Source organism: Euwallacea fornicatus, chromosome 5 (assembly GCF_040115645.1).
Source record: "Euwallacea fornicatus isolate EFF26 chromosome 5, ASM4011564v1, whole genome shotgun sequence".
Classification (NCBI taxonomy): domain Eukaryota; kingdom Metazoa; phylum Arthropoda; class Insecta; order Coleoptera; family Curculionidae; genus Euwallacea; species Euwallacea fornicatus.
In genome coordinates this window covers 5,880,575-5,895,053 of record NC_089545.1, presented here as the reverse complement: position 1 = coordinate 5,895,053, position 14,479 = coordinate 5,880,575, and the positions used below count along the sequence as shown (strand labels likewise).

Genomic DNA, 14,479 nt, shown 5'->3' with positions numbered 1-14,479 from the left:
CCACCACACCGATCCCCACGAAGATAACGGAAGACAAAGACTCCAACTGGAATAAAAAAATATTATTGCGCAATACTCATCATTCAATCGGACATATTTGACCAGAGGCCGAAGCAGAGTCCCACCGACATTCTTTATGTCCCTCGTGGATGAAAAAATACGCCCTATAAGGATAGGCCGGGTTCGGTTTCCTTTCTCGGCCTTGTGGGTATGTGTGCTTTGGCTTTGGCGAACGAGAGAATTTTTATTAGAAAACGATCGACAAAGAACCTGAGAAGACAATAAAGGCAATTGCGCGCTCGTAGGTACGAGAAAAGGCGCGTTATTGGACGTTTAGGGAAAATTGGTGGAATATGGTCAAGAGTTGTTTCGTAAGAAAAATTTCGTCAACTTTGGCGACGATTAAGACCCACTTTCTGCCCGCTTTGCAAAGCTGTTTAAGAAAGTATTCGTTGAACAAATGAATGTTGCACTTGCAGTCGGAACGAGGACCAATTTTTTGAGAGAACTTCATTGGGACACCCTGTATTTCATCGAATTTTACAAGGAGCAATGTGTCAATGACTTTTCTTATAACTATGATGTTCGTGATCCTAAGTCTATGTTCGCAAGGGTGGAACTCCATTTTTTCCTATAAACCGTATATAAATTTACTACTCATTAAGGTTAATTTACCCATATAAATTCTTTTGCTCATCTCACAGTTTTTGAGTAATATGAAAAGCAACAAGAGCACGTTTTCAGTGTTTTTCAAGGGAGTTTTTGAGACGTTTCTCTTTGCAAAAATGACCAACTTAAAATGGCAGAAGCAGGCGCGCCTGACGGTTAATGTTAGCAAGTGCAAGAAAGAACGCGTTTGTAGGCTAAGAATTTTCAAAAAATTCTAGCTGTCAGCAGAATTATTCTGCAACACTGCAACATGGCTCGATTTGAATCCTACAACGTCTCAATGCTAAAAAAATTATAAACTTGATTTCACATAAAACAGGGGCGTATCGAGAGCCCGAATGAGCGGAACAATAGAAAAAGTCCTGTGAACATGATTTTTTGAGACGGAATGCCCCGTACAAACGACCCGTTTGACCTCCGGAAATTCCCCTGAACCTATTAGAACTAATAAGCTAACAGCATCCTTTTTGCAGACAAAAGGCCTTAACTGCAATCGACAGCCATAGAAGATGGATAACGCGTCTCGATTATTGCACATAAATTTCATCGCTACGTGCATACATTAATGGGGCGATCACGCGGCACTATCACGCGGAGTCCTGTCCTGCCTTTGGTCCTGCAAGTCGCGAAATTGTCTCCATATAAGCCTGAGTCCGTGCAAATTTCCCACAAGCAACCTTCAAAACCAATCGGGACTAATTTGTGACGTCGCACACATCTGGTTTTTGCAATCGTCGATATTCATTTCTCTTTTACTACTGGGGTGCGTAATAATATAACACGAATTCGGGCACTCCGGGTATTTTATGGGCACATAACCCTGGTTTACGACGTGCCATGTACGGCCATAATTCCCCGATCGAATGGCATTTGCAAGCCTCATCCGCTTTCCCCCAGCATCGATTACGATAAACGCTAAAAGGCCAAGAAGAATCATTTTTGTCTATTATTGTTATATCTGGCATTGTCTTCACTTCATGTTGGCGCCATCGCTGGGCCATCAGGTGAATGCACTCCGCGTAGCTCTGACATTGCCCCCGGCTTCGAAGAGTGTGAGGCTTGTTAGGCGAGCTTGCTTAAGATAAAACAGTGTCAACAAAAAATGAGCAGATGTGCCCCATAAGCCCTATCGACGGAAGCTTGAAAACCCCTTCTATTATAGGCCTGGTCAGAGATTTTCAACGGCACCTTCTTCGTAATTGCTCTCGTACAAAAACTGGAACTATTTCAATAGACTTAAAGTGTCACTGCCTGAAGGCACTGCGGAGTGGGCAACGCATTACGCCTCTGTTTGTTTCTGTTCTAAAGGGATAGAATCATGCTCCGGCTCAAAAATGCCCGCGCCACTGAGTCCAAAAAATGCCTTCAGTGAGACCTGACATGTTGCCTATGCAAAAGTGAGGATTGTACTAAGGGCAGAATCTCAGACACCCATGAGATGCCGAGCGCGCCACTAATTCATATAGCACGGAAATTCGATTGCACTAAAATTGCGGTTTTACAGATGACCACTCGGACTACGGCAGCAGCGTCAGCGGTAGTACCGGGAAATCCCCGGGCCCCCTCTACTCCGCTCCCTCCTTTACCTTCCCGGGGCAGCCGCCCCCGGGGGCGGTCCTTACCCATAAGGCCGCCGTCTACTACCACAACCAGCTGAGTCTACAAGAGGACCAAGGCATCGACATGACCCAGGTAATTTCCTAACCACCAGCATTATCGATATTTGCCCAAGCCGATTTCGTATTCCGCGTTTACGACCGTGTAAACATCATCAACATTCATGGGGCCCCGCGTTGTTTGCTTATGAATAAGGCAGTTTTTAAATTAACTTGATCAGGGATTCAGTCGAGAAATTGTTTTTTGTTGCAGTCCCCCGGCCGCGACAGCCCTGGATCTTCCAGTGGCAGTGCTGGTTCGGGATCGAGACACAGTACCGCCTCTTTGGACTCTGGTCGAGCCTCCTATCACCCTTTGAGTACCGCGGGGAGGAGCACTATAGGCTCATCGAACAGTCCTAGGTGCTCACTAAGCTCCTGCTCAATCGGGTCGGACCAGGGTCGCATAGAGCGCATGATCAATCAAGGAGTGCCCGACCAAGATATCATCCACTCCTGGTTGGTTGACTTGCAATTCGAAGAGTACTTCGCCTTGTTTATAAGCGCCGGGTACGATCTGCCGACGATCGGGCGCATGACTCCCGAAGACCTGACTGCCATAGGAATTAAAAAGCCCAATCATAGGAAGAAATTGAAAGCCGAAATTGCTCAGCTCAATGTGCCTGATAATTTACCAGAGTTCGTGCCTGTAAGTGCCAGATTAATTATATAGGGGGTGCATTGCTGGAGCGCAACCATGGGGATCCATGTCACAATGCTAAATCTGAAATCCGTCGTTTCAGTTCTCGGCAACCATAATCCACTTTACCTCTCTTCATGGGGGGCCATTTTGGGTTTTACCATTTTTGAATTCAGTTGTTTCCTACTCACGAAAAATAAATGAAAATTCGAGATGGTACCCTTAGGAGAAATCAAGTTAATCGTGGTTGCCGAGAGCCGAAACGTCAGATTTCACACGTAATATCGTGACATGAATGAGCCCCAGGAATGAAGACCCTGTGTAGTTCCTGGGTCTCATCAAGCAAATTTTCCCACTCAGGGATCATTGGAGGAATGGCTAAGCATCCTGCGTCTCGATGAGTACCTCCCCGCCTTCATCGAGCAAGGATACCAGACCATCGATGACGTCGCTCAGTTGACATGGGAAGACTTAGAGGAGTTCGGGATAGTAAAATTGGGTCATCAGAAAAAGGTTATGCTGGCTATCAAGCGGATCAAAGATATTAAGGCGGGCAAGCGCATTAGCTCCGACTCGAACCGAATCTATTCCACACAGGTAAACCACCCTGCCACCCCTTTCCAGGCTTGATCAGTTCAATGTTAGATGCTCCCAACTTTGAGCATGTTTTCCGATCGATCTTTCGATGCGTGATGTCATCACTCATCACACATGTTACACACATTTTTTCGGTTTATTACCAGTTAAAGACAAACACCGAACAACATGTTCAAAGCAGTTAGGGAAACCCGAGACACTCGTCCTTGTTTATGTGTTTGAAAAGCATATGGATGAACATATGTGCTAAATCTCTGTGTTTGTTATTCGGTTTTTTCTTAATTTGATAATGACGCTGTTCATTCCGAATCTATTACATACTCTATCGACACAATACTTAAAAGCGCATTCAGGGCAGAGTCTCAAACCAAGCTCCTTGGCCGCTCGCCTGAATTCGTCCCAACCTCAACATCAGAGCTCTCTAGTGTCAGTGACATGAATGAATGCATTAGGTTCGGCACTTTACTACCATAGATAGCGTGCAAGCTCTCCACACGCTCCCCACTCTAATAGTACCTCCGAGGTTGCCACCGTAGGGAGGCTAATGGCGGTGGCAACGTCGGAGACCCCTTTGACATCACACTTGACCCATTGCTTACGCTGCATGTCTGTGTATATAAGGACGTGTTGGTGCACGTTCCCATGGAGCTGCCATCGCCAGGGGCGGTACCGCAGGTGCACAGTACCTTCCACTCGTTCCACCAGGCGTGGGAGATCGACCAAACTCGTCAAATGTCCACCTCAATAGGTCCCACCTACACGCACACCATGTACTGTCCCGATATTGTCCCCATAAAGGTACTGTTCTTTGGTTCTGCATGCGGCGAGACTGTTTTTAGTTATTTGAGGGTAATGGGGGGTTGTTTTAGATACGAACGGGGCGAGGTAAGTCGCTGGAATCCCTCGAGGATCCGACGGAAAGGACTCATCACACGTTTTCTGCAGAGAACACACAGACTTTTTACTATAATCAGCCCTCAGGGTGGCGGCCCCGGTCGTACGACGACGGCGATATTACCCCCACCAATGAAAGTGGGTTGTTCTATGAGGGTGGAGGCACCCTGCCCAGGCCCAGGGGCATAATCCGGCCTAGACCCATCGCCAAAATCACTGCCAAAGTATGATGCCGCACCAATATATATTAACAAATACTCAATTGATGTTTTAGGCTAGAGAAACATTCCCCGATTTCGAAAAGCCGCAATTCAACCCTGAGAAGTACGGCAACCCTCAATACAACAAAACCCTGCCGGGGGCCTACATCCAGTACGGCAGTCCCATGATGGGCAAAAAGATACCCCCCAATCCCCCCAAACGAAGGGATAGCGAGTGTACGGAGGAAACCACCACGGTGGAGATTCACCACGTGCAAACTTCGAGCCCTTTACCCCTCCCTGCGTATCCTAGTAGCGATAGCTTAAGCATATCTCTGGATAGTGGAGGAGACTTGCCCTTGCCACCCCCTCCCGCACCAGGGACCCCGCCGGGGGCGGTTTCGTCGCACTGTAAACTGAATTCGTCGCAAAGTTGGGGAGCGGAGGAGCAGGAGCTGATCAAGACTTTGGCACTGCAACATCGGAATGGGTCTGATGCCAGTTTTAAGGTGAGTTTCTATTATGGGAATTAAGAGGTTGTTAGAATAACTAAATTCACCCCATTCGTGTAAAGGTGTGGTTATTCACTAAAAGCTCGCTAAATCCACATTTAAAACGGACTCACTGCACTCCAATGACAATATCATAAAAATGATCAAATTGTAAATGTTAGAACGTGAGCTTTCCAAATTATTTAAATAGTCGTACGCGCTTACATCAATAATGTCAGAAGCCACGATTGTCACCTTTTAAATGTCACATTGTTCCATTTTCTTGACGTTACTTTTAATTTTCTTTCAGTCGAGCTCTAGCACAGAATCGGATTCGCTGCCCTTCGCCAATGAAAACGCTGGTACCATTCGAACCAGGGCTGGAACGACTACACGGCAGAGTGAATTTTCATCCCCAAAATCGCGTCCCGCGGGCCTCCCGGCGCATCCGTCCCCGACCCCAAGTCAGAGCCGGGCTCAGGCCCCCGGCCCTAGCACACGCAATAGGTAAATTTGTTTATCATCTCCCAATTACGATAAATTACCAAAACATCTAGGTCTGAACCTGCTGCCGACGTACTGAACGACATTGGTAACATGCTGGCGAACCTGACTGATGAGCTTGACGCCATGTTGGAAGAGGAAAAGAGACAGCAATAGAAGACTGACTGGGGTTATAAGTGTGGGAGGTGACTGACGCCCCCCTGCAACTTGATACAGGGTGTTTTCGTCGCAATAGATTTTAGCGCTGGGCCGGATCGGCCCATAGAGCTAGTCACGGTCTGAGGTGATTTGTGGGAGAGCAACGCCCTGTAAAATATACCGCGTGTCCCATGATTGCGGGGTACACATGAGCGTCTCTGTATATATTTAGATGTAGTGGCTGTAGTCTTAGATAGGGGATAAATTTGTACAAAGCCACCTTTAGTATACGGAGTTCACAAGGCGAAGAGGAGAAATGAATATTTAGTAGTTATCGGTGTTTTATTACCTTTTACACAACTCCCGCGCGTAACAGTTTTAATTTCCTTTGTGTGTATAATATTTAGTCACTTTTTCACAATTTATAGTGACTTTAACAGATTTTTCCAAAAAAAGACTGGTTAGAAAATTGTGTGATTGTTATTTTCCTTGAGCTTTGCTCTATAGGGTAATCCGACACTGTCAAATTGACGTGTTCCTCTAATCACTGTCAGAATCACATGTCACTTTGACAGCAGCCGATCGATGCTCGCGTAAGAGCAGTCTTAAATGGGCGATTTGTGCCATAGCAATTGAATTGTGAAATCGCCCCTTTTCAACCCGAATAGGGCGGTATAGATATTATTATTTAGCTGTCCAAGAAACGTTGTCCTTTACGATATAAAAAAAACTGTAAAGTTTCCCCCTTAATTATCATCGTTCGAGTGGCAGATAAACTGATGAAACGTTGTGCTACTTAATATTTTATATTCGCATTTATTATATTATTGTTATTTATATTTAGCGATTCTCTCATTGATTAACTAATTAATTATAGTTGTTATAGGCTCGGTTTCGGCCCTACGTCAACGGGTTCTGTTAAAGCACTTCCAAGAGACGGCCATGTTGGACCGTCAATTGACGCGTATCATGCAAACCTAACCTCCCACTTTGACTAACATTGACACTTATGACAGACGCTTTGGAGATTAGGTATAAATTTTCCAAACTATCCAATATGTCCGCCAAAAGTAAAAACTTTAGCAGAATCCGTGCGTTAATGAATATGGATTTCATTATATTATTTTTCAACTATTTTATTGTTAAAATATAGATTAATAAATACCTTGTATAAAAAAATTATGAAGTTTTACTGTTATTGAACTAATCCCAAATATGATCAGGAAGGTTTAAAAAAATAATAATGGCATGTCATAAGGCGGTGCTCTACGAGATATGAACAGTTTAGAAGCTCCAAGTGTCCTTTAAAATTCACGAGATTTGCAAAACCTACAGTGGATAATCAGCGGCGTATCAATGCGTAACGAAGATAAATTTTCACCATAGGAGGTATGAGAGAACATGAAAGATATGACAACACGTGAGAGGGTTGGGAGATCAAGGCGAAAAGCCACCAGAAGTGCCTACAAATATTTCCGAATTTCGAGTATAAACCTAAAGAAATGCATGGAAGAGAAATGCGTAACAGCGTACAAGAAAACAACCTTGGTCTTCACAGTCGTTGATCTTTATTTATCTTAACATATGCAACATATAATATAAAAAAACCAAAATTGGCAGCTTGACAAACCTAACAACAAATTCTAATGCCCAGGTGTATGTCCATGACGCACAAATACCAGATTCAGGGGATACACCCTTAACTAACCTGAACCTGACATCAGGGGAAAACCCCCGTTAAGGGATAGTTTCTCCGACCTAGGCATCAAGCGAGATCTATAGACTTGCACCAAATAAACTTAGAACCTAAAAGCTTTCTGGGAAACAAGGAGATAAACAAGGAAGAATTAGCTACCAAAAAAAAAACAATAAAATTTACTCTCCGACCTAATTTACACTTATAATTTAACACATTTTCATTTTTGGTTATTTAGTTAAAAAAAAGAACCTACACGAGGATAAATCGGTATGCATTTATGTATACAAATAAGCCTTTTACTCTCTTCTATTTGTCGAAATTAGCTCATAAGGACAATTACGGTTACACCAACTGAAAAAGTAATGAAGGAATGTAATTATTCTGCAGGGAAATTCGCAGTTATTCCACCCCGTGTGCGAATATCATCACAAGACCGGGCTCCACCATCATGTCTTCGCCCATGTGCTGGTTGTCGCATTGCAGCACCAGGACAGCCTGCTTACCTGCGTCAAACACCAATGTACAGGGTAGCCTCGCAGAAGAGAGAAGTTGCACAATGGCTAGAGTGCTTTAAGAAGCTTCTACAAATCCCCACGTGCTCTTTAAGTCAGTCAAAATGCCTGAACATTGTGTTTCCAATGGTGCAACTTTTCTCCCATTCAAGTAAACCAACAACCACTTTTGTGTAAACCGTCCAGTACACCATCACCAAGAAACAACACTCAACGAACCTGGCACTCTTTTGCAGACATAGTTCTCATACTGCCTCCTGTTATTCTGTCGAGTCTCCAAGGAACACAGCCCCGGCGGCCACCTACATTCATGACAGTTCTCCATGAGATTATCCAGGATGTGGATAGGACATCCCATCTCCGTTAATGTCCTTTTGATCATCCTCTGCAAGACAATGCTTTATCCTCGGGAAATCCAAACCCTAAGCAACAACCTGCAGGGCATCGTCCGGGGTGGAGATCATTCCCCCCCACCTGGTCACTCGGGCTCTTTGGAGAGAACTGCTCCACATTACCACCTCCCTATCTAACTGGTCCCTATCCATGGCATCGGCGATTGCTCGCATTGACGGATTTGATACCTTCAAAGCCCTCATGAACTCCTTCAGTAACTGCATCTCTCTCCTTTGCTCAAGGATGAAGAATCTTAGCTCATTGAATTCAAGTTGGCATTCATTCATCTTTTGCTGCTGCTTCTGAATGAGGGTGCGTAGCTCTTTGATACAATTGTGATCTTTTAGTTCATCTTTGGGGACTACCAGGGCACAGCCCTGTTCGCAGAGAACAGGCCTCTTTGGGTTGTGATCACATTCTTCGAGGTGTGCAGTCAGGGTGTCCAGATTCAGCTCGCGCGGGCAACCATACTGGGCGTTATCGCAGCTTATTGTTAATCTTGGGAAAACAGCTTATTTCAAATTCATCAAGGTGATGTGTGTAATAGGAAGTTCACCTTGTGAATTGTTAAATAGAAGTGGGTATGATGGGGGCTAGACCAGGAAGATTTTTATGGGCGAAACAGGGAGGAGGATGAGAATAACAACCAAAGGCACTGAGCACAAACCTGGACATGCCTAAATTAAAATCAAAGAAGTTTCCATCACCATTTAGTAGTGAAAGTTACAATTAAATGCTTCTTCGATGCCTTCTAAATTGGCAATTTTCATGCAATTTTGCAGGTTTGTTGTGTCATGAACATGGAAATCCCCCTACTACTAAGCGTGGCACAACAAACCATTTTTACATGTGTAATTATATGCTATGACAAGTAAATTGATACTGGTTAATTATGGCCAAAAAATTGCTATTTAAATTTCCAATTGGGCATTTTGATAAGGCAATTAAAGCGTAATTTATAAGATAGGAAAATGGTCTTTGTAGCCCTTACCTTGCAAGCAAATTCCTCAAAATTCGTGGCACTTGAGTCAATTGTGCAGGAGTTAAGTTTTGTCTGTCGACAGGACAAGTGGGCTGCCGAGATATCCACTGTGTAATGCAGGCTTTACAGAATACATGCTCACAGTCTGGGGCCTACAACAAAAACCTTAGTTTAAGACTGACTGGATGAGATGAGTGGGTCTGAATTAGGAAAGTTATGGTGTCTAGGGAGCTATAAAATAATGTCGATGTGTCCCCATATAAGGCAGTAGCACTCACTTGTAGGGGGTCTTCCAGCACTCCCGAACAAATGGGGCAAATGAGTTCCTCGTCGACGTCTCCTTGGAACCTGTTCACTTCGAAACCCATTTCCCTTCAAAAACCCACTTCCATAACAGGAATTTTACCCGAAATTTGGCGATTTTGAGATATTTATGTACGACTTCTTGCTAATTTTGCGGACTCTTCGATTGACAGATGTTCGTACATAGGACATGAAACGAGTTTTTTTTGTTTTGGTTATGATGGATTCAAGGCGCAGGGGTGAATGTGAATTCGAATCCAATTCGCTATTTTATTAGGAACTGATGCATCTTTGTCTAATTCTATGTGATAGAAAAAGACAGAACGAAAACTATGAGATACATCGAAAAATTGAAGCATATGACTAATTTATGAAGTGATTTTTTTAATGTTTACTTGTCGTATTGAAACTCAATTTTATCTGTGAAAAACTTTTAGACAATAAATTTATAATGAAAATTATCGTTCATTTAATCTTAAATTTTAATATGTTAAAACCCTACTGAGTAATTATATAGAACACAGACTAAAATAGCTGCTGATCATCACCCTACGCGCCATATTGCCATATCGTCTAATTGCTAATTGCTTATATCTTTCAAATTGAGAGATAATCGGTTTGTTGTCAAACCCCAATTAATTAGGGTTTTTGTTTATTAAATTATTTATTTGTTTACAATTATTGAAAATGGACAGGTTAGTAACACCCCATTATCTCTTTCACTCTGAGTAAAATTTTAATAAGTAGGGACTCCCACCTATATAGTGCAGCAGCGCCTTCAGAACTCGAACATGCAGAAGGTGGCAAAGAGGCTTCAGAGCTTCAGCAACTGAGCCCTAATACCTTAAAGGTGGCTGCCGCTGATTGCTTAAACAGCTGGATCGGCTACTTGCAGGTAGAACCAGCTTCCATTGAAAACACCCTAATGGGATACCGACATCATAATCTATTAGATGCTCAATAGTATGTGTGCAGCTGGTATGCGCCTATCTCAATCCCTATATAATTTATCACAACTGCAAAACCTGCCACTGGCCACCCAATGTATGAGCAGTTGGGATGATTTAACTAAAGCAACAGCAGTAGCCAGCAGCTCTGTTAAGAACCATATTGCAGCTGCAATGCAAGATATGAGCATTGGAGACACTTTTACTGGCATGTTCTTCCACAATTAAAAAAACCAAAACTTAAAAATTCATCATTCAATAGAGTGTGATGCTCAAAGGCAACTTGAGCACAACCAGAACATAGTTGCAGAAAACTTACTCACTTTCATCAATCTACAGTATCAGTTCTCCATAGCAAGTTGTGAAAATTTTGGGTCAATGGCCATGTGTCCTTCATGCCAAACGACCCCTGGAGGGGTGCACAATTCAGATTGCAGTATGGCTACAGTACAGCAGTGTTTCAGCAAATTGACAAGGTTTGGTTGATTTACCAAAATAATAATGAGAGATAAATTAGTTGAAATAGGTCTCAAATGTCTAGTCCAAGGATGGAAGATGTTCCACGGCAACACAGTCCAATGGCTGATACAAGGGGTTCGTCTCCATATCAGGAATCAATGAGGGGGCCTAGTCCCATTCATGGGTTTCCAGAGGGACAAAAGGGGATAAGTCCTCTTGAAAGTTTAAGAGGTAAGTGCTAAGAACAATTATCCAAGTTTGAACAAATATGGAGAATTTCTGAAATATACGACCTACCATTGTAATCTTGGGAATTGTTAATTTTCTCCCTGTATCAGGCCCCTTTCCTACCCCAGGACCACTGCACACCATGAAGTTGCCCTTTCCTGGTCGAGGAGGGCAGCGATCACCCCTTCACTTTCCTTTATTTCGTTTAGGAGGTCCCAGACGTTGGTCAGAAGCAGCAGCCGCCGATGTTAGCGGATCTGAAGGTTGTTCTTTACGATTTTCATGTCAGAAACTTAAAGGTAGGTAGGTTTTGATGTGTAGCAACCAAGGCAGATGGCAATGCGCGTCGATGGTCAGTGCCATATGATTCCAGTTGGGTTGGAGAGGGTCAAATCCGCCCTAGTAGTCAGGGTAAGCTAATGGTCCCTGGAGGAGGATCTCAGGACAGAAGTAGGAGTACTACTCCAGGTATTATATTTTATTTTCTTTTTGTAGTTTGGAATGAGTTTATAATTATTGCAGAGTCAGTAGCGTCTCAAACTTCCACTTCAACTACGGCCCACATTCAGCCTCCTTCTGCTGGTGGAGAGCTGCCAAGTGTTGACGGTCTCTCCGAGGCCATTCAGCTTTTGTCTTGTCGTCCTAATCGCTTTTCCATTCCCGGCACTACCATTCCTGGGCATTCATATGTCCCTGGGTGTATGGGTGACACGTATGAGGAACGTATTGGACATCGCAGAATGTTTCCCTCTCAAAGGTTTTTTATTTCTCCATTCCCCATATGATTGTAATTTATTTTTGCGGTCGTTTTAGAGGCAATTGGCAATCGGTGGACGTGCCCCACGCGAGTCACGTAGCTGTGTCAGAGCAATTCGATATTTTCCCCGCAACTTTGCCTCTGACCTCCAGGAAAAGCAGCTCCTCCACCGATTCCTCCTCCTGTCTGTCCATCCACAGCAAATCCACTGCTAGTGGTTCAGAACCGAAGAGCTCTACAAGTGAGGGCGGCGGTCCGGTAAGCTTTTAGATATTTCTATATGGAAGTTAATTCAAGTTTTAACCTGTTTTTTAAGGACGCCGTACGTCTTCACACGAATTACTACTCGATGTGGAGTGGCAGCGAGCATTTACCCTTCATTAGATTGCCGGAGAGTCAAGAACCGCAAGATGATAGCGATGCAGACGATCCTCCAACAGGGCGAAACGAATTTACTCTCTTTCCTAAACCCACATAGACTGATTTAAGACTGACTTGGATTTTGTATTTGACCCTGTCGTTTTTCTCGCTTTTCTTAACTTTCAGAGTAGAGAGTAGCTCAATGTTTTAAAGTCTTGGTGTAATGTGATATAATGTATGTAAGAAGGTAGTGAAATTGGTTATTTTGAGAATCAATTTAAATTATCTGTTTTTTCTATAAAATACTCGCAGTGAATGGAATCTCCTTTGCACGAAAATGTGGTAAGTTATTTGGTAATGTGATTGTCTTATTGGAAATGCACTCATTCTTTTCTAGTCATAACGTATAATAATTATATAGGCAATTTACTCGCTCTTCGCTGGCTGAAGGGTTTTATTTACAAACTTTAGGATAGTTTTACTTGGAGTATATAACAGTAAATCAATATTTGTATTTCATTTTATTGGCATTCTCTGAAAACCATTGACAAAATAAAAATGTTCCAAAAATGTTGGTGATAATGGTAGTGTCAAAGTTACAAAAAATGGGCATAAGCCCTATTTGCGATGTTGTCAAAATTATCTAAAGTTATTACTCATAAAAAAACTTTGACAATCAAACTTCTTGTCAACAATACCACTGACGCAGTAGACCCACCCACTTTCGTTTTCAGTTCGTTAGCAAATGCAGTTTGTAGTATTTTCTCAATTCCCATTTTGGTTCCAAAAGTAATATATTATACCGAGTTTATCCTCATATGATACACCTCAAAGTACAATAAGGAAATGCCTTGTTCTAAATGCAATTCCGACTTTACATTAATTAACTGGAAAATCAAGTGCGGGGAATGTGAAGACAAATACTGCAACAAATGCCTGAAACGCAAAAATGGAGTTCTGTACTGCGAGGTATGTCTAGTGCTAATCAAGCGGCCGCCCGACCGTGTTAAACTAATGGAGCTCCGTGTCAAAGACCTCCGAAACTACTTGAACAAAAACAAAGTGTCTACATATGGTTTAGTTGAGAAAAATGAGTTGGTAGATTTGTTGTGCAACAAATACATACCTGAGAAACAGCACAGAGGGGTGGATAAACTTACTGCAAACTTCGGCGATCCTCTGAGGCCCATTAATGGATTCTTCAATAATTTAGAATCAGTTATTACTGAAACTCGCCCAACTACAGTGCCAGCACCTGCACCAAAACCCCGAGTTGTACCACCTTCTGCACCTCCGCATGAGGAACCATTGCAGCCACAGCCAACAACCTCACAGGTTACTGAAACAACTCCTCAAGCTAGTCCATTACTACAAAGACACCCAAGATTAGAAGACTTTTCTAGAGTTGAAGAATTGAATGAATTAACTCCAAAGCAATTAAAGATTCTCTTGACTATTAATAGAGTGGAGTTCCGGGGATGTATAGAGAAAGAAGAGCTGCTGGAGAGAGCTAGAAGACTTTGGGAAGACAATAATCGAAACAAAGATATTGCTGAGGATGTGCCATTTGAGGAGCTTTGCAAGCTTTGTATGAATGCTCCATTGGACTGCGTTTTGCTTGAGTGCGGTCACATTACTACTTGCATTGAGTGTGGGAAGAAATTAGCTGAGTGTCCAATCTGTCGCAGATACGTTGTGAGAGTGGTTAGAACATTTAAAGCTTGAAATGCAGGAAAAATGGGAAAATTGTGATTTTACTACTGTTTGGGTGATAGAATTGTATCTTTGAAGTAGCTTTAGGTATAGGAACAACTGGCTAAAAGTTGTGGTATTGATGTGAGCTTTAATTGAGGTTGTAAATTTTTTAGGTTTATCCAGATTTTATTTTATTTTATGGTTTATGATTAAGTCAGATTGATAGTGTTTAAATTTTATGATGTTTTGTGGTAGTTTTAATTTTTTTCTAGTAATTTAGCCAATATATAATTCTTACTCATTTAAAGTTTAATGAAGTTAGTTTGAGCCGTATAAGGTCACAGATGCAGAGAATT

At 42.7% G+C, this 14,479-nt stretch overlaps 4 protein-coding genes across 14 annotated transcripts in view; 3 read left to right on the top strand and 1 right to left on the bottom strand.

Annotated features, from left to right (window-relative positions):
• ckn (CRK like proto-oncogene, adaptor protein) overlaps window positions 1-6,122 on the top strand; it is a 72,757-nt gene extending 66,635 nt beyond the window's left edge. For 8 of the 11 annotated variants that reach the window (XM_066282536.1, XM_066282534.1, XM_066282532.1 and 5 more), the window contains 8 exons: window positions 2,174-2,361; window positions 2,539-2,973; window positions 3,325-3,561; window positions 4,183-4,359; window positions 4,431-4,679; window positions 4,730-5,164; window positions 5,457-5,653; window positions 5,704-6,122. In XM_066282536.1, coding sequence (XP_066138633.1) covers window positions 2,174-2,361; window positions 2,539-2,973; window positions 3,325-3,561; window positions 4,183-4,359; window positions 4,431-4,679; window positions 4,730-5,164; window positions 5,457-5,653; window positions 5,704-5,806 — 2,021 coding nt within the window. In that variant the 3' untranslated portion in view covers window positions 5,807-6,122. The remainder of the gene's footprint in view (window positions 1-2,173; window positions 2,362-2,538; window positions 2,974-3,324; window positions 3,562-4,182; window positions 4,360-4,430; window positions 4,680-4,729; window positions 5,165-5,456; window positions 5,654-5,703) is intronic. The other 3 variants (XM_066282527.1, XM_066282530.1, XM_066282528.1) reach the window with 3 other exon arrangements.
• A 1,215-nt stretch (window positions 6,123-7,337) lies between these two features.
• On the bottom strand, window positions 7,338-9,891 carry elgi (E3 ubiquitin-protein ligase NRDP1 elgi). Its single transcript, XM_066282174.1, has 5 exons — window positions 9,653-9,891; window positions 9,384-9,526; window positions 8,434-8,890; window positions 8,219-8,384; window positions 7,338-7,990 (listed from the first exon to the last, which is right to left on the bottom strand). The coding sequence occupies exons 1-5, from the start codon at window positions 9,740-9,742 to the stop codon at window positions 7,887-7,889; spliced, it is 960 nt and encodes a 319-aa protein (XP_066138271.1). The 5' UTR covers window positions 9,743-9,891; the 3' UTR covers window positions 7,338-7,886.
• A 173-nt stretch (window positions 9,892-10,064) lies between these two features.
• Window positions 10,065-12,934, top strand: LOC136339067 (uncharacterized). The gene is made up of 10 exons (XM_066282022.1): window positions 10,065-10,372; window positions 10,422-10,572; window positions 10,631-10,832; window positions 10,887-11,100; window positions 11,151-11,314; window positions 11,422-11,574; window positions 11,633-11,779; window positions 11,834-12,068; window positions 12,125-12,326; window positions 12,385-12,934. Exons 1-10 carry the CDS (start codon window positions 10,365-10,367, stop codon window positions 12,544-12,546), a joined length of 1,638 nt encoding a protein of 545 aa, XP_066138119.1. The 5' UTR covers window positions 10,065-10,364; the 3' UTR covers window positions 12,547-12,934.
• A 200-nt stretch (window positions 12,935-13,134) lies between these two features.
• On the top strand, window positions 13,135-14,424 carry LOC136339078 (E3 ubiquitin-protein ligase rififylin-like). The gene has a single exon (XM_066282033.1). The coding sequence runs from the start codon at window positions 13,275-13,277 to the stop codon at window positions 14,151-14,153; it is 879 nt and encodes a 292-aa protein (XP_066138130.1). The 5' UTR covers window positions 13,135-13,274; the 3' UTR covers window positions 14,154-14,424.
• Window positions 14,425-14,479: the final 55 nt, after the last annotated feature.